This window comes from Capricornis sumatraensis, chromosome 17, assembly GCF_032405125.1.
Source record: "Capricornis sumatraensis isolate serow.1 chromosome 17, serow.2, whole genome shotgun sequence".
Lineage (NCBI taxonomy): Eukaryota > Metazoa > Chordata > Mammalia > Artiodactyla > Bovidae > Capricornis > Capricornis sumatraensis.
Window position 1 is genome coordinate 57,110,906 of NC_091085.1, and position 19,154 is coordinate 57,130,059.

At 44.9% G+C, this 19,154-nt stretch overlaps 1 protein-coding gene across 1 annotated transcript in view; it reads right to left on the reverse strand.

The window, feature by feature from the left end:
- Positions 1–9,167: 9,167 nt before the first annotated feature.
- The window catches only part of TMEM132B (transmembrane protein 132B), a 240,879-nt gene continuing 230,892 nt past the window's right edge, over positions 9,168–19,154 (reverse strand). Inside the window, exons 5-8 of the mRNA XM_068989611.1 lie at positions 16,549–16,754; positions 14,354–14,624; positions 11,657–11,848; positions 9,168–10,316 (exon numbers count right to left, since the gene is read on the reverse strand). Coding sequence (XP_068845712.1) covers positions 9,168–10,316; positions 11,657–11,848; positions 14,354–14,624; positions 16,549–16,754 — 1,818 coding nt within the window. The remainder of the gene's footprint in view (positions 10,317–11,656; positions 11,849–14,353; positions 14,625–16,548; positions 16,755–19,154) is intronic.

Genomic DNA, 19,154 nt, shown 5'->3' on the forward strand with positions numbered 1-19,154 from the left:
TTGATGCGTTTGAACTGTGATGTTGGAGAAGACTCTTGAGAGTCCCTTGGACTGCAAGGAGATCCAACCAGTCCATTCTGAAGGAGATCAACCCTGGGTTTTCTTTGGAAGGAATGATGCTAAAGCTGAAGCTCCAATACTTTGGCCACCTCATGTGAAGAGTTGACTCATTGGAAAAGACTCTGATGCTGGGAGGGATTGGGGGCAGGAAGAGAAGGGGATGACCGAGGATGAGATGGCTGGATGGCATCACGGACTCGATGGACGTGAGTCTGAGTGAACTCCGGGAGTTGGTGATGGACAGGGAGGCCTGGCATGCTGCGATTCATGGGGTCACAAAGAGTTGGACAGGACTGAGCGACTGAACTGAACTGAATTTCCTCTTTGTACTTGAGAGTCTGGGTATGGGGATTAGGACTCCCCTAAGGCCAGGGCGGGTCTCCCGAGGTCATATCTGGACTTGTGATCCTTGCATTTTAGACAGGAAGTTTGGAGCCTCCCTGAGAAGCAAAGTTTAGGACGGAAGACCTCATTAGTGTATTAGCATATTAGGATCCTTCAGTTTAGTAAAGCTCGTGTTCCTCAAAAGAACTTTAAGGGCTAGCAATTCCCAATTAAATAGGAAGGAATCTCCCCTGGGTAGATCTGACCCACGTGGAGTAGCAGTGACAATAATTACGTTCCATCCCTTGTCTCTCTGATCATCTTTCCAACGCACACAGAAAGAGACGTTATTCATCCAACTGACAGATTCCACAACCTGAACCATACAACTTACATTCTGATTCTTGCTGAAAGAGACAAAGTTCCTAGGTCAGAGATGGTCTTAAAATTCTGGTAAACTAAAAAATAGAAAAAAATACAATCTCTCCCTTTGTTTTATGAAAAAATAAAACTATTAGGAAGCATCAACTTCAGTACTGTTGCTAATCTTGCCACTTAAAACAAAACTATCTGGGACTTCCCCGGTGGTCCAGTGGCTAAGACTTCACCTTTCAGCACAGCAGGTGTGGGTTTGATCCCTGTTTGGGGAATATCCCACATGCTGCATGGTGCAGCCAAAAAATGAAGAAAGAAAAAATAAGTTTGCCATGCTTTTCTCTAATTCTGAAATTCTCAGCCAATGACTGTCCTCAAGACCTTGTAGACTGCTGCGGAACATAAACACTTAACATCTTCTTTTGAACAACTATTTGAGGATGGGATAATTTCTTGGAGCCTACCAATGGACTGTTTTACTATGACAAGGAATCATCCAGAACGTTTTATTTCTTCATTTTCAGATAGTTCGGGAGTGCCTTTACAGGTACATTAAATACACTGTGGAAGAGATACAACAGATCATACTAGAAGCTGTGCGTACTGAGAGACAGGTTCATTACACAATCGAAAAGGTAGAGAGACGCAGTGTTGTAATGGCGTGCTCTGTTTACAATAGCTGATGTATACCAGGAAACAAGAATCCAACTCAGAAAAATGGGAAATAGAAGATTATACCTTTTTTTCCCGAATGCCTCGAAGCCACCCAAGAGTGCAGAACTGGCTGGGCCCTGTGGGTTTGGCTCCTTCCTGTGTTCTTCAGCTCAGATCGGATCCACCCAAGAAGAATCCAGGGCTGGGACCAGATGGCTGAGGATACAGATTTAAATCATGAGCAAGAACCTCCCTGGTGGCCCAGTGGTTAAGACTCCATGCTTCCACTGCAGGGGATGTGGGTTGGATCCTTGGTTGGGGAACTAAGATTCCGCATGCCACGTGTTACAGAAAACAGAACGCAACACCGTAAGTGGTGAGCAAACAGCATGCCCTTTAGACACAAGTAATAGATGAGCAGCAATGAAAAAATGGTTTGCAGCAGGAGACTCCTGTGTGTCCCTCCAAGAGGATGGATCTGCTGTATAATACTCATGTGCAAGGGAGTGTCTTTCAGTGTCTTAGAGTTACTTCTCTTTTCCTGGCTTTGATCACTTCCTTATTTCATGCTCCTCTCTCAGCATTATCTTTCTTATCTTTCTTAGTTTGGGTGTTTGCTTCGACCTGCAATGATGTGTCTAGAACATGGACTGTCATGGGGGCCGGGCAATGGATTGGGTTTTAAATTAATGTCCTTGCTAGAAGCCCAGAAAAATTCTCCCAGTGGAAGTCAGCTACGGAAAGGGAATCCCCCACTCAGTGGTCTGTGACCAGAGGAAGCACTTGGATCTCTCTGTCTGCCAGTCCTGGCATCTTTCAGCATATGGGCTGGTGGTGCTGAACAATTCACTGCTTCAGAGTAGCTGGTATGATAGATAGCAGATCCAGTGCAAATTTACAGACTTGTCCAGTGGAACAGTAAATTAAACCAACCAGAATGGCAACTTAAGAACCTGGAGCCATGTTAAGAACCTGGAGCCATGTGACCCTTGCCAGCCTAAAATATTTATGGGAATAAAGCATGCTAACACTATGTGGGAATATAAGGGTAAAATGGAGATACTACAGTGATTACAGCAAGGAGAAAAAAGGCATATTCTTCAGGGAAGCATCTCTAAGTGAAGAAATGGCATCATATGGGAAGTGTCTATCCTGGCATGTGGGGTTATTTCATTTGGTGACTCAGATTCCTCTAAAGGAGGTAACTATAGATTATTTCAGCTCCAACCTTATCAGGGAAAAATAAAACGCTGTCCATGCTCTTTGGAGGTAAAGAAAGTAGTGTCAGGTCACAAGTGACTTAAAGCATCTTAGAGAAGTAATGCTGTCAAGGGGGTGTAAAGGTCAACATCACATGGACCCTGAATCCCAAAGCAACACCCATCTCTCTGTAGAGTGCTTTCTTCCAATGGGCAGCATAGATGTATAAACTGACCTGTTTCTGCAACACCTAAAGAGATTGTAGTCCTCAAGATAAAAGTAAAGGTTTCATCGGAACAACTGACCTCCAATACTCTGGCCAACTGATGCGAAGAGCCAACTCACTGGAAAAGACCATGGTGCTAGGGAAAATTGAAGGCAGGAGGAGAAAGGGGTGAAGATGAAATGGTTGGATAGCATCACCAACTTAATGGACATGAGTTTGAGGAAATTCCAGGAGATGGTGAAGGACAAGGGAGCCTGATGTGCTGCAGTCCATGGGGTCTCAAATAGTCGGACATGACTTAGCAACTGAGCAACAATAATATGCAATGTGAAGATGTCCAGTTTGTCAGTTGATGACATTGTTGCTTTCTTACAAGGAGGATAATTACCCTACCAGACTGGAATTGTTCCTTGCCACTTGGAAAAGGGGATAATGTCCTGATCATCTTGACTCTTAGATGAGGCTATAAACACTGCAACCAGGTTAGAATATCTCTGCACATTTTTTGAGTTTAGAAAAAAAATGTTTAAAGCAAACACAAAACACCTCTGTAACTGATCTAAATCATATCAAACCATAAAGAAACTACCTCTGTAACTGATCTAAATTGTATCAAACCATAAAGAAATTACCTTGTAACTGATTTCAGCTGTATCAAATGATAAAGAAACTAACAGGTATTAAGCATTTCCATATCAAATGCTGCAAATACAATGTTTGCATTTTGCACACACAGAAATCTAAATCTAAAGGGTTTATTCTTTTACTAGCCTCATTTCAAACTTTCTTTTTTCATCCTCTTTCAGAAACTGACTTTACTAAACCACATACATGCATATTAAGATCTGAGAAGAGGCTTTGGCGGCTGTGGTTCCTTCCTCCTCATTCCAAGAAGATGAATGTGCTGTTAGTGGGAAACAACCACCCAAAGTGTGATGGGGGTTGGGGGCGGGGTGGGGGGAGTGGACATCTGAGACAGTGTTCAGGTTCATTTTTGAAACCTGCCATTCTTCAGATTTTATTTCCTGACTGATTTCCAATCAATTTGATTCCAAATCAATTTCCAAATTGATTTCCAATTCCCAGGTTGATGCATCATTCCTCCAATGATGTCTGTAGGGCCCAGTGAAAGATCATGCTTGGGTTGGGGCATTTTTTAGGACATGTCAAGTTATTGCCATAGAGACACCCCTTTTCATGCTGATAACAAGGAGTAACATTTGCCAAAATGCCACGGATGATGCTGGCATTGTCAGAATGGGTACATTCACCACAGAGAGCCATAGGGACTTGTCAATGCACCCGTCAGCCTTTCAGCAGAGACATCATCAACCTTCTAGGAAGAATCCTCGACTCTCGTTGTTGCTGTTGTTGTTGTTTTAATGGGTCCAGAGCTCTGCCAGTTCTAGGCCCTCAGCACCCCAAACCCCTGTCCCAAATATGGACACATGAGTGGGTCACAGACAAATAAAGACCAAAAGGAGGAAGACAGCAGGGACCGATGCACTGCATGTCAGCACTGAATCCAGCATGGTTGGACACTGGACAGGGACCTGAGAAATAGGAGTCCTCCTTCTGAGACATCCAGGAAGGGGTGTCCCCCTATTTGTAACTTTCAAGAAACATTTTCTTTAGGTTTCCATTTATTGCTGCATCAAAGGTATTAAAATCTCTGGCTAAAAAGAAAAATACATATAGTCAAATCATACAGCTGCTGCAATTATAAGAGAAAAATGTGGATAAAATAATGCAACCACTGGAGAATGTTTAAATGTTTATTTTCATGTTAAAAAGGATGAGTTACCCTGTGGTTAGAATATACCTTTATGCTGAAAAACAAAGTCACTTTATTTCTGAAATAGTTTTGGGAAAAAAAGAAAGAAAAAAGGAAAAAGAAATCCAAAAGTAAGGAAGAGTAAGATCAAAATGTTCTGGCAGGTTCCATCCACAGTCCCAACAGAAGCCATGCCCTCTAAAGGCTGCATCTCTAATTCAGTGCATTTCACGATGTCAAGTTCTGATGTTTCCCACCACCAGTTTAGATATTTCTGAGCAGGATGTCTGTACATTTAAAAGCTACAGCTTTGCATGCTTTTATTTGAAAAGGTATTTATTCCAACACAGCTTTCAGTGTTTCAGTATATCGCCTATATTACATACAAAAATATCTGCTATCCATATTTGAGCATAACTTTTCCACCACCCATACTGTTCCTTCACATGACAGGTGACACGCGATACATTACACATAGTACAGTTTTGAGGGAGAAGATGGTTGCTGGGTTTATAGACCACCTATCTTGTCATTTGCAGAGACTAGAATGGAGATCTGAGGCTGCTGAGTAGTTGGTGAGAGTAGAAAGGTGATGAAAGGATTCAGACGGAACCACCCTCTGTGGTCAGTGGAGTTGGAATGAGTGGTCTTCCCTGACAGAAACTTTACTGTGATCCCCACGTCCCAACACTGGGAAGACATTTTTCTAAAAGAGTGAGACGAGAAAGCTGATCAACATGCACGATTCCTAAAACTTAAAATTTCCCAGGCACAAAATCCTTCTTCCTCAGATGTGGCAATGGGACAAAGTTAATCCATTTTTTTCCCTGCATTAATTTTTTATAAATAAAAAATTCTCTGCCTACAGTCTAAGCATGATTACAGTCTGGGAATGCAGTCTGGCCAGTGTGCAACAGAAAATCACCAGGGGTCAACGATTCTCTCTTGGTTCACACAGAGTATTCTGAGGTCAGCTACCTTGTGTGTTCTTTGAGGAAAGTTTCCGGGGAAAACTTCCAGTGTCTTTTGTTTTCTCTCAAATGTAACACTGCAAGTTTAAACTCCAGTAATTTTGTGTGGCAGCTGCTCCTTGATAGCTGTGTGCTGGCCTGGAGATGGTAGTTTCACATCCTCCATGGTTGTAGGTCACCTGGTCCTCACGTGGCATCTGAATTGCCCCTCATGTGATTCACGGAGCTCACGGCCTGCTGTCCCCATTAGAGGCTGCTGGTGTCTGCCTCAGGGGGAGCCTGGGCATCCCGTTTTTATGGGAGAGAAAGGGATTCGGTCTACATCATTTATTTCAGGTTTTTGACACCAATCCTTTGCATATCTTGGCCATAAAAACCTGGAAAATCCAGGCAAATGCATGCCTTCCCCCACCCCCTCAGAGAACCGTATTTCAAGGCTTACTTAATTTACATCATTCCCCCAATTCTAGTTTAAATATTTTGGAAGTATAGTTCCTATTTGTTTTAAATTAACCAGGTTGGAAATCAAGCAGACATAGCACATGGATTCTAGTCAGTAGGAAGTATTTAGAACAGAAAGAGCTTCAGTGAAATTCTGTTCAGCTGAGTAGTTGTCCATGCCCAATCTGAGAACAACTGACAGTGTTGATTCCCACAAATAACTGAATTTCTGGCTCTTCACTATTTACACACACACACACACACACACACACACACACACACACACACACACACATGGGTATAAGTATGTATGTGTGAGTATAGGGAAGTGTGTGTTGTGTGGTAAAAGGGACCCTTCCCCTGAAACCTTCCATTTGATATTTATTTTGAGCTGGCTGAATCTCAACATAAGCCAGCAAAGGTGATTTATGCAGCCTGCATCACTCTGGGGGACGCTAGCTTACAGAACCACAGGGGGCACCTTCAGGACCACGGTCAGCTCCCAGCCCTGTTGCGAAACCAAGTGAAAGTGAAAGTTGCTCAGTCGTGTCCGACTCTTTGCGACCCCATGGACTACAGTCCATGGAATTCTCCAGGCCAGAATACTGGAATATATATCCTTTCATTTCTCCAGGGGATCTTCCCAACCCAGGGATCAAACCCAGGTCTCCCTCATTGTAGGCAGACTCTTTACCAACTGAGCTATAAACCAAGGGTTCCTTCTAATTCTCCCCAGTGTGTTCTTTGCATCACGTCAAGCACTCAGGCTATAGAAGGTGGCCTAACTTGTATGCTCCTGAATAAGGCTCCTCATGACAATGGTAGGTTCCTCTTCCCCTGAATTCTTCCCATGGAAACTCTCATTTTACCAGTGGGAGCCAGCCTGCTGTGTGTGTGAGACTCACTCCCTGCACCAGTTGAGGCTCCTCAGTTTTAGAAACGAAACCCCTATTATGTCTGGACTGTCAAAGGGAAAGAAAATTGAAAATATCTTATAGGGGGAGCAGGACTCATATGGACAGCTCTGCTTCCATTAGGATGTGAATTTCTCTCCAGCCCTACACAGTCAGTTTTGAGCAACCTCCCCACCAAGTCCTTTGAAAAGCAGAGGCAGCTTCCTTTGGCTACCAGAGCAGCTCTTCCTACAAGGTGTCAGCCATCTCTTTGCAAACTCCTTTGGGAGCCAACACCTGGGTCTCCTGACTGCATTTCCCAATTGAACTGGAAGATTTGGGCAACCTTACCAGCTTCAGTTCCTAATCCCCATTTTAAACACAAGAGCAACTGAACACCAGCCCCTGGAGGTCAGGCAGTGCATCACTGGTAACTTAGGCATGGTTTATAAATGTACTGTAGTCCTGTGGGCAGGAGACACAGGGAGAACGCTATGTCTGCCATGTCATGGCTGGAGGAGGCTAGTTGTCATGTTCCTGTCCATGGAACCCTATAAGAGAACCACTGAATCACACCCTTATAAACAGCCCAGTCATCAGCCATCGAGAGTCAAGGAACTGTTTCAACACCTCCTGCAGGTCCTGGCCACTTTGGGTCTTTAAACTTCTACTGCTCTGAGATGCAAATGGTTCAGGAAAGCTTGGAATGAGGCATACTCATCCAGTGTCTGTTTTTCCAGCTACCACATCCTAATAGAATGTTGCCATAGTTTCCTAATCTGAACTTGCTTTGCTTGAGACCAGGCATGTTGTTCTTTGAAAAACATTATTTATTTAAAAATTATGCAGGAATCATGCTTTTTTCTCTCTCTCTCTTGCTTGCCATTTCAATTTCCCAATAGCTATGGTTTTTCATCACAATTGCTTCTCAAGCTTCTGGAATAGTCATTTATTTTATGAATTTTTTTGGGAAAAAAAAAAAAACATTGCTTTTCTTGATTAATGTACACCCTGTATAGGTTTTACCTCTGCCAGAGTCATGACTAGGGATATATATATATATATATATATATATGTTTATATATGAGCTTTTTTTTGTGGTGGGGTGGAAATCATTGAATGGGTAGATTTCTATGTATTACTAAGTTGAAACATCATTCCACTTACTGTTCTAATAAAGTTTGGCTCTGGTAAAAGAAAAGTTTCATCTGAAGGTAATTCCGATGCAATTTCCTTTCTGTGCGTATCATTTCTAGACCTTGATATCAGTTTGGATAACAAACAGTGTTGACCACAAAGCATTAGTATCAATACAACTATTTTGAGGACTGCTTTGCCCTCGGAAACGCACTCCAAGAAGGAGGTCCTCATGACTCCTGCAAGCAGAAGATAAAAGGTTCACAGTTCATAATTTTTCTCCAAAGTTTTTAAGCATCATGTAGAAAACTGTAAAGGAGATGGCCCCCCTCACAGTACATTAACATTTTAAGTAAAATCCCACGTCCCTATCTGAGACAACAAAGTTCAACCAAAAAAAAAGGAGAGACAGCATGAGGATTAGCTTCTTAGCTATTGCCCCTAAGTGATGAAGTGTGGAAAACTGGAAAGACCCTGAACTCCCGCACAGACACCCAGGAAATAACAGGACATGGCAAATCGTGGGGACTAAAACTCATATGTAAATCAAACAGATCTCAGAGAAAAGAATGGCATCTCTTGTCTTCATGTTTCAAAAAGAATTGCAGAGGTCAAAGGAACCAGGTGCGAGTGCAAAGATATATAAAAATAATGAGCAATGCTCGTAACAAATATGGGCGGCTACATTCAGCATCTTTCACGTATGTCCAATCTCAGGCCAAGGGCAAGAAATGTCCACTGTGCTTTAAAAGGTCTAGGAGTAGAAAAATCAAACCCAAGTCTTTTCTAATTCCACACGGCTGTTTTGCCACGAGATGATTAACAATGTCTGTGGGGTCAGGTTTATTCTACTGGAACTGAGCTAGTACCAGGCAGCAGATAAAATCATTGTCTTAGAATTTCTCTAGGACCCACACGTGGCCGACTCAGAGACAGTGCCTAGCTTCAAACCCAGCTGCCTTTGCTCTCTCTGATACCTGCTTAGAAAGGGATCCCGCCAGACCGCCACAAATGAAGCTCTGTTAAATCATCCCCTATTGCTGATCAGACTCACGGCTCCACCATTCAAAAAACAGAAGGCATAAAGGTGAATACAAACATGAGAAAGGAGTTCACATCTGGTCCTGCAGCCTCTCCATGTAGTCTCTGAAGCCCTGGGACTCTCCCAGCCCCATATCTGGGCAGACCCACTGGATGTTGTCATCACTGTCAAACAGGATGGAGTTGGTGTAGGGGCCGCCGTCCTCTGGGAGGATGGTGGTGTAGGAAGTAAACTTGACCCTCTTCCTCTTGGGGCCTGTGGAACTCAGAGGGTCATTTTTCATGTCTTTCTCATAGACATAGTCAGAAGGTCTGAGCAGCTGACTATGGAAAGTCTTCTGGGAACCGCCGTTCAGAAGGAAGTTCCTCTCCTCGAACTGCAGCCCCCTGTCAATCATGGTGGTGCACTCCTCCGAGGGGAGGGTCACGTCCACCGGGTTCTCTAGAAGCTCCACGTCATTCCCCAGCCAGACCCAGTCATGGGAATGGGGGATGTTGCCTTGCTCGCTCACGGCGAATCTTTTGTGTCTGTATTTCCAAGCAAATGCCACACAGTTGATCAAGAAAACCAAGATGGCTAGGCAGAAGACGCAGAGCAGGGCGTACATGCCGATCTCCAAGTCAGTAAGCCCCCTGGAGGTCACCGTGAGGTCACTAGGATTATGGGGTTCTGGTGACTTCCCTTGAGCGGGGAAGCTTGTGAAGGCATCTGGACCACCGCTCTTGCGCGTCTTCTTGTCTTTTCCCTCCATGGCAGACTGTGGGGTTGTGCTTTTGTTGGCATTTTCCTCGTGGCCAACAGAGGCACCATGCTGGAACCACTCCTGAACCGCTCTCTCCTGGTTTCCCTCACGATCTATGGTGTTACTGAGGTGGTCTTTATATTCCCGGTTTATGCCCTCAATATCGTTGGTGCCTCCCTGGTGCTCATCAATACTGGGCTCAAATTTGACTTTGACGTTCCCTTTCCCCACGGCAAGAATGCTCTTCCTCTTGGTCTTTTGACAGGGCTCACTGATCATCATTTCCAGTTTAATCAAGGGCCCTTGCCCTTCCCCCTCTGCAACCACAACTGGCCATTTGGACTGAAGGCTTGCCTGGACAGACACCACCATTTCATCCAAAGATGAGACAGTAACTGAAAAATCCTTGGGATCGTAAATGTCTAAAGGTGTCACTGAACCATCGCTGAACAAAATCCAAGAACTGATGATGGCTTCCTAAGAGAAATGAAACCAGAGCATTAGGTTATAATCAGGTTCCTTCAAAACCTGCAAAGGTAAATATGATTTTCTATGTAATATTATTTAAACATACAAACTGAGAATTAATTTCTGTGTTTTATTATTGTGAACAGCTCTTGGCTTGCCTTGAATTGGCATGAGCCATAAGCCACAGCCCTACTAATGTAAGAAATGGACAATATGCTTTAGCTAATGCATTAAAGTGTATTTTACAATAAGTCCCCTACATATGAACTTCCAAGTTGCGAGCTTTCAAAGATGCAAACGTGTGTGCATGTCCAGTCACCCAAGTTAGTTCTTGTATCTGGCATATATTGTACATGCATGCACCCTCTACAAGTGGCTGTGCTTTCGTGTACGTCACTGTATAGAGTACAGTGGCACAGCATCTTTATTTCAAGTCCAGGATGTCTGGAAGCAAGTGTAAAAGCGGCGACAGTGATGTAGCTGGTACTGTACTGTAGGATTAAAAATGTTTTCTTTACTTTTTGCTTGTTTTTTATGCATTATTTCTGTGAAAAGTATTATAAAATGACTGCCTTACAGTACTATATAGCCGATTGTGTTAGTTGGGTACCTAGGCTAATTTTGTTAAACTTAGGAACAAACTGGACTTATGAACACACTCTCAGAATGGAGCTGGTGCGTATGTACAGGACTTACTGTAATTTACCGCATGCCAGACAACAGAATTTGACTTTGACCCTTCTAAAAACATTCTGAAAGATCAAACAATTTATCTGAATCAAATTCAGGTGCAACGAATTGGGCGCCTGCTCAAGAGAATATTGCTTTGAACTTTCCTTATTAGGAAGCCAATGCTGACAGAGCAAAACATGCCCTGGCTGGACATGCTTATGGAAGGATGCCTCCTGAGACCAGTTTGCTTGAAAGGCACAGTGCCCTGGTATCTTTATCAATGTCATGTCAAAGTTTAAAGAGGGGGAGAGTGTGAAAGTTGGCAATCATTGTCAACAGTGGCAGATGCCATGCTTATTCAAGTAGCTGAAATGAAATTTCCAAGTGTCAACAGGCACCTGCTTGGGCAAAAGTAAGAATATGGGAGCCTTTGGTCATGGTCTAGCAGCAGACTGTGTCTAAAACAGGTAAGGCTGCTCTAAAGCAAGAAGAACATACAAGGAAAATGGGTCTAAGACATTGAGTACTTTTCTCGGAGATAGGACAGATTGGATAAGAAATAGGAAGCAGCTACAAGAATCACCAGTCCCAGTTATGAGTGCTCTATCTCCTTTGCAAGATGTGACAGAGAAAGAAGTGGTCCCATGTCCAGCAACAAAAGGACTCTGGAATCTTACCTGCTGTGGGGCTTGAAGAACATCCTGGGCAGCTGCTGTTGAGATGATGGCTCTTTTGTCCAACCTGTGAGGCTGCAGGGAAAGAGACAAGCCGGCCACCAGCTGCACACCCAGGTCCACGATAGTGACCCGGTCATCCAGGACGGTCACGGTTTTTTCAGCCAGGATGGAGTCAGAGAGAGGCGACAGGACCTGTAGAGTCAGTGGGAAGCCTCAGTGTCTGCATTACACCATTCGAAACTCCTGAACTGATGCTCCCCCCAAAGTGTTCTCCTAGTTTCCTGTGACGTGACTGTATGTAGCGAAATTGTATATGTGAGCAAGTCATGAATGTGTGCGTGCTAAGTCATGATCCTGTTCAATTACGCTTTCCAAGTGAAGGAGTTTTAAGTACAAATATCATCCCGGCCCACTTCTTTCCTTTGATTCATATCATGATAACAGTACTGTATTTTTTTAAGCTTGATTTAATTTAGAGGCAATAACTAAAAATTGCCTACCTTGGTACTAGGCACCAAAGACTGACATTTTTCCAACAAATAATATTTAATTGTGAAAATGGCAGAATTGCAGTAAAAGCTCTTTAAAAGGTTGGTGCTCAGCCATCTCTTCCTACTCCTACTCCTTCCAGTGAGCATTAGATGTTCACTATGGATCACTTACCCCTGGAGAAGGGAATGGCAACCCACTCCAGTATTCTTGCCTGGAGAATTCCATGGACAGAGGAGCCTGGCGGGCTACAGTGCATGGAGTCCCAAAGAGTCGGACACGACTGAGTGACTAACACACATACGCATGGACCAGTGATCACCAGTGTGTGGGCTGCCGTGTCATCACTGGATAAGCCAGGTGAGCAAAGTGGGAAGGAGAATCTTACTCTCCTAAGAAACCATTTTTCTTAATTTACCATCTAGCTTGCAAGCAGGTAGTGGTGGTTTAGCCGCTAAGTCGTATCCAACTCTTGTGACCCCATGGACTGTAGCCCACCAGGCTCCTCTGTCCATGGGATTTCCCAGGTAAGAATACTGGAGTGGGTTGCCATTTCCTTCTCCAGGGGATCTTTCCAATCCAGGGACCAGACCCTAGTTTCCTCCATTGGCAGATTCTTTATCACTGTGCCATCAGGGAAGCCCTCGCAATCAGGGGTGAATATCAAATGAAGAGTTATATCTAGTGGATAGAATTTCTAGACCTATCCCCCCAAAGACGTTCTGTCCAATCTGTCAAACCTGTGAATATGATGAGAAATCACCCTCCCAACTATGTTATAGGATATGGCACAGTTGACCATACTGGGTTAGCCAGGTGGGTCTCATGGAATCACACGAGCCTTTAAAATCAGAGCACTTTCTCCCTGACTGGTAGAAGAGAAAGTCAGATTCAAAGAGTGAGAATCTGGTGGTGGATCTGTTCCATAAGGAGGGATGCAGGTGACCTCTAGGAGCAGAGAATGACCTCTGGCTGAAAATCCACAAGGAAGCAGAGTCCTCAGTCTTGAAACACTTCTTCAAAGCCCCACATGAGCCCAGCCTGACCCATACTGTGACTGCAGCCTTGCAGTACCCTGACTTGGTACCCCAAGCTCAACTGGACTCTCAACATTCAGAACTCTGAGTTAATAAATTAGCGGTGCTTCATGCTGGGATATGTTTGGTTGATTTGTTAACACAGCAACGAAAGAGTGATGCAGAATACAACACTGAATCCAGTTTGTCAAAAATTGACTTGGGCAACACCCCAAAAATCTGACTTTGTGAACTATGAGCAGTAACCTTTTAATTTGTTATTAAAAAATATGCTGCATTCTTTCTGCAGAATGATCCTGTCCACTGGCTAGAAAATAGTCTTACTGTTACTATAGTAAAGTGGAGAGTGGTTTTTATTATTTTTAGTGCAATACATTTAAAAAAATTTTTTGTGTCCACTGTTCAAGGTAAAATAGAGCTAAATGGTTAATGCTCAAGTTGAGGAAAATAAAACTGGCTTTCATAGGTTCTACTGTCTTTTGTTAGTGACACATGAAAAATAATCACATTAGGGGAAAGATTGCTTAGACTGTGCATTAAATTTAGCTTTGGTAAAAGGAATGAGATATTTTTTCTCAGCTCTCTAAAAGGCAAACATTTTTCCTTGATTATTCTTCAAGGTTTTTATTTGCTACTCTAGACAATAAGATTTGAAAATGACTTTGACCTTTGGGGGAAAATACAATATAATTTTATTATCATTACTTTATATCTTTCAATTGTTCTGTGAATTTTTATGAATTCTATTGTCTTTTATAAAAGTATTCATTTATTTAGTTAGTTGCATGGGGTCTTAGTTGCATCATGTGGGATCTTTCGTTGGGGCACACGGACTCTCTAGTTGTGGCTAGCGGACTCTGGAGCCCACAGGCTTAGTTGTTTCAATTCTACTGGAATTCCAGTTCCTTGTCCAGGGATTGAATCCATGTTTCTTGAACTGCAAGGTAGATTCTTAACCACTAACCGCTGGACTATCAGGGAAGCATCTTTAAAAAAAAAAAAAAGTAACACAAAATTTAATTTGAGTTTGAACTGTTAGAATTGACAAACCCTCTATCACTGCCCATAAGTCTTTGATGCACGCACACACACGCTATCCTCCAGCATCTGCCTGGACACTTATCAACACAGACCAGGGTTGGGGCAGGTGGCGAGTGCTGGGTGCCTGTACCTGCACGGTGGTGATGCCCGGCTCCCGGCCCACCAGGGTCCTGCCATCCTGTATCTGAGCGATTCTCGGCTCTTCCACCTTCATGAAATCCATCACGAGGTCGGTAATGTCAAACTGCCAGTCAGGGCCCAGCATGTAGCTCAGCTGACCCGAGTCAGGGGACTCGGCCACGAACTGGGTGAGGACGCGCACGAGGGCGTGCTGGTACTGCAGCGAGCACCCTCTCCCCTTCTTCTCCTCATCCTCCTCGTCTTCGCTGTCTCGGGTGGGCCTGGGACACACACACACAGCGGAGCCAACGTCATCCTGGTGAAGAAGGGTCTCCCCTACCTCCCTGTCCAGATTCCCCATGACTGTGATGCTTCGTGTGAACTGCATTTCCTTCCTGCCAGAGTGCTCACAAGTGGTCACCCACCACATGCTGCCTCTTCACTCCCGGACCCTGTGCGGTGGTCACTGAGCATCACATGTGCTGCCGCGGCCCTGCCTCACTCGCCCGGGGCTGGGGGTCAGCCCCGCCCAGGCCCAGCTGCTAACAAAACTGAAACACGTCTGACACGCGCATCCCGACTTCTCCTCCTTCCTCGGTGCCCCGGCCCTTCCCCCTGTCCTGACACGAGTTCTCCTCCACTTGCCTGCCCATGACCTGCCCTGAGAAACCTTCTCTGGCTTCGCTACTCCACAGACTTCCCCTCAAGATGAACCTGTCTGGCGTCCCTCGTGAGAGGACCTGGCTTGGTGGCTGCTGACTGGTCTGCGGGGCCCTCGGTGGGCTGGGTCTTGTGTCAGGGGAGGGAGGGGCAGAGGCTCATATGTCCTGAGTTGGAATACGTGCCGGGTCCTGCCTTACCTGCTCCTGTAAAGTGAATAAATGCTATCTCTAGAGTTCTGACTGCTGCAGGGTGTATCACTTCACTGAATTCTTGGAACAACTCTATTCAGCCACTCTACTGTCATCTCCAACTTGTAGATGAAGAAATAGGAAGAGAGAAGTTAAAAAACCTGACCAAGGTCGCATGGCTATACACGGGAAAGTGAAAGTCGCTCAGTTGCGTCTGACTCTTTGCAACCCCATGGGCTGGCTGTAGCCGGCCAGGCTCCTCTGTCCATGGAACTCTCCAGGCAAGAACACTGGGGTGGGTAGCCATTCCCTTCTCCAGGGGATCTTCCCAACCCAGGGATCGAGCCCAGGTCCTCCACATTATAGGCGGATTCTTTACGATCTGAGCCACCAGAGAAACCCAAACACGGAAAAGCCAGAGTGAAAACTTAGTGACCTTATTCCAGAGTTTACAGCTTAGCCACTGCACTGTGCTCAACTAAGGATGATTGAATTTTCAAGCAGGAAACTGAGAATGGACAATGCAGGAAAGAACACTAGGGCAGCGGGGAATAGAGCTCTTGCCCAAGCCAGGCCTTGTGCTGTGTGCTTCTTATGCGTTGCATCATTTTATTGAATCCCAGCAACTATTCTGTGAGATAGGTAATATGGCAGTAAACCCACTACATAAGAATGAGTTCCGTTCCAAGCGTGCATTCATTTAAGTACAATTCGTTTGTAAGTCCAACTATGATAGCCTAGGTATGCAACTAACACAATGGGCTTTAGAGTAGCTTGCCGTAATAGGTTTATAACACTTTTCATGCAAATAATTCATAAAAACAAACGGAAAATAAAGAAAATATTTTTAATCTTGCAGCACACGACCTTGAAAAGTACAGTAGTGCAGTACAACAGCTGGCACTCCTTAACAATATCAGCTACGTCACCACTGCTTTTACGCTCACTTGCGGACATCCTGGGCTTGAGACAAAGACCCTGTACTACTGTACTCTGTACAGTACACAAAAGCACAGCCACTCGTAGGAGATGTGCCCGTGTGACAGCGCATGCCGGACACGTGAACTAGTCTATGGGTCGGGACTACGCGAACGTGCACTGGCATCTGTGAAAGTTCACAACACGAGGGTTCGTATGTAGAGGGCTTACTATATCATCCCTATTATAATTTCCACCTGTCAGAGTAAGGACCCAAGTCAGATCCATCTTAACTCTGTTCCCATTACTACCCGCTGTAGATGCAGTTTTGCTGGAGCCTCAGTCCCTGAGGACGTTTTGCCTCAGAGCTGAGCCCCAGGAGCCTCAGATCCACAGCCCCCCCCTGAGGGTCACCCCCTCACCCTTAGTTCCTCACCTTCGATTGGAGGCCACTGGGATCCTCCATCCTTTGATCTGGCTCAGCTCTGTGTCCGAGATCTCAACCTGCAGGGGAAGTCTGGGCACCCAGACCGTGACCTCTAACTGGGAGGTGAAGTGCTGGTGGGTGAAGTTCACAACCGTGTCCACTTTGCTCTTCATCTCCTTCCCATTCACAAAAATTGAATCACAGCCGTTGGAGACCTTGGGGGAGGGGACAGAATCGCCAGATGCATCAGCAGAAAAAGCACATGTGCAACCTGACAGTAAAAGCTCATGAACCGCAACAGCTCTGATCTGTGCAGCCCCAAGACAACCAGGAGAACGTGGCTTGAACAAAAGGTAATTTGTAGGCACTAATTGGTGACAATGCTGACAAATGGACTCCAGGAAAACCATTCTGTATTACAAACTACTGACAAGTAAAACCATAAACATAATTTAATGGCGTTCCATAACCCTTGTTGCCTTTTCTGTGTGTTTTTTTCCTTTTCCTCACCTCTTTTTATGTACTCAAACCACCACTAATCAAACCCCAGGTGCAGCATAAGTGCTGTATCTGAAGATGTTTAAAAGGTATCCATATGTTACTAAAACAACACTTCATTTGAGCCGTAAAAGGGATTTTTTTTTTTTCTGAGAAAAACCAGGAGAGCTTTGCACTAGATTAAGACCCTTGTAGAAATACACTCATGAAATGCATCAGAAATATGGATACAACTATTTTTGCCCCATTACATTTTGCATTAATTTTACAGGATGGAGATGAGGATGTGGCATTCTGCTATGGACTTCTGACTCAGCACGTGGGGCAGGCACCCTTTTAACACGACGCATTTGCAGGTTAGGTATCAGACAACGTAAGCCCCCGTGGCACTTCACATCTTCCAGAGAAGCAAGGAAAATGTTGATGGCTTTCTCGCCTAGACCATCAAAAGAATGAATGTCTTTTACATATCTGGATGGGGAGGGGGAGATCATCACTTTATGGGCAGAAGACACAAAAGCAACAATCAGTTTAGCACAGAATCACACAACTGCTGGGGCCTGCAACCTTCATTTTACAGATGAAGAACCCGAGGCCAGCTATGTGATGCGTCGCTGGCTCAAGGGACTTGACGCTACTTTTAGGGACACTGGCCTGCTGGCAGTGGTCCCCAGCTCACCTGGAGTGCCCCCAAGAGGCCTGTTTCCCAAGCCACAAGTGAAGGCTCACTCATGACCTTCTTTTCCTCACCTGAATCAGTACTTGCGACCCAGCCTCCCTTCCCAGCCCCAGGGCACAGGTTCAACTGCTTCCTCCGTGTGACCAGGTGAACGGCCCAGAGCAATGCCATCAGTGTCAAGGTGCAAACTCTAAGAGCAAACCTCCACGTTGTTTGGGATGAATTATCACCACCTGTCCTCTCCCCCTAGATAAAGGACATCAATGTGTATTTGCTTTCACAGGAAGGAAAAGATGAGCTTGGTTCACGGTGGAGTGAAATCAGACTGAGGAGAAAATAACTAAAATGATGCTTACATTCTTACATCAGAATCACAGACACAGGCCCCTGTCATTGCCACCTCACCATGTCACTGGTATCTCTGGGAATCTTTAAGCAGAATTAAGCAAGGCCAGTAATAGGAAGATGGGATGAAGCCACAGCGACACTAACCTGACAACCGTGGGTTACAAAGCAATAAACAGGGGTACTGATGGGTAACTGCGCATCAGGCTGAGTTCATTCAGGGAGCGCCTTCCCACCCTCTCAGAGCTTAGCCCTCCAGAGTCCCCTGACCTCCAGGCTCCACTACTCTGAGCAGCAAAAATTCTGCCCTCAGATGGCAGTGGAAAGTGGCAGTTAATGTGTCTCTCCCCCTGAAATTCCAGTGGGAGTCGGAAGAGACATTTCCATCACTCTTCAAAGTGTAAAAGAATCCACTTCGCCTATCTCTCTCTGTCTGCTTTACTTCCTAAAGGAGAGAACAAAAATGATGAACCAAGCAAATGACCAACCAAAAAATGACCAACCAAGCTGTCTTTTAAGGCATGTTTGTGGGACGTAAATCTGTATTGTTTTGCCCAGGACTGTAAAGCGAGTAACCAGAGTTAAGATTTTCAATTAAAGCAGAAAAACAAGTGGAGAGCTGTGTTTTTGTTTTAAAATCCTGTGAGGCCGACACAATGCTGAGCCAACTGCCCTTCCTTGGGTGGCAGGCCTGTTTTAGAGAAACTTCTGCCTTCCCTCCAGAGCACTGCAGTGGGAGACATGCGATAAGACCCCTAAACATCCCCGGACTCAGTGGCAATAGCAGACCTATCAAGAGAACAGCGCTCCTCACTGACAAGAACGCTGCGATGGATGCGTTAGGGTTCTGCCCTCACCTTCTCCCAGCTCACGTGGGCCTCAGCCATTGCTAGAACTTTCCCCAACCTCCCTCCCTCCCTCCAGTGCAGACCTCAACTCTCCTGAATCTGCAGGATTATTATAACCTATGTGAGATGCACGTATGTGTGTGTGTTTCCTCTAGAAGGAATGGTTTAGTATTTGTTATTTCAGTGTTTGCAGGGACTTTATAGGACATAGCTAGTGTAAATAATGAGAATCGATTGCAGTAGGG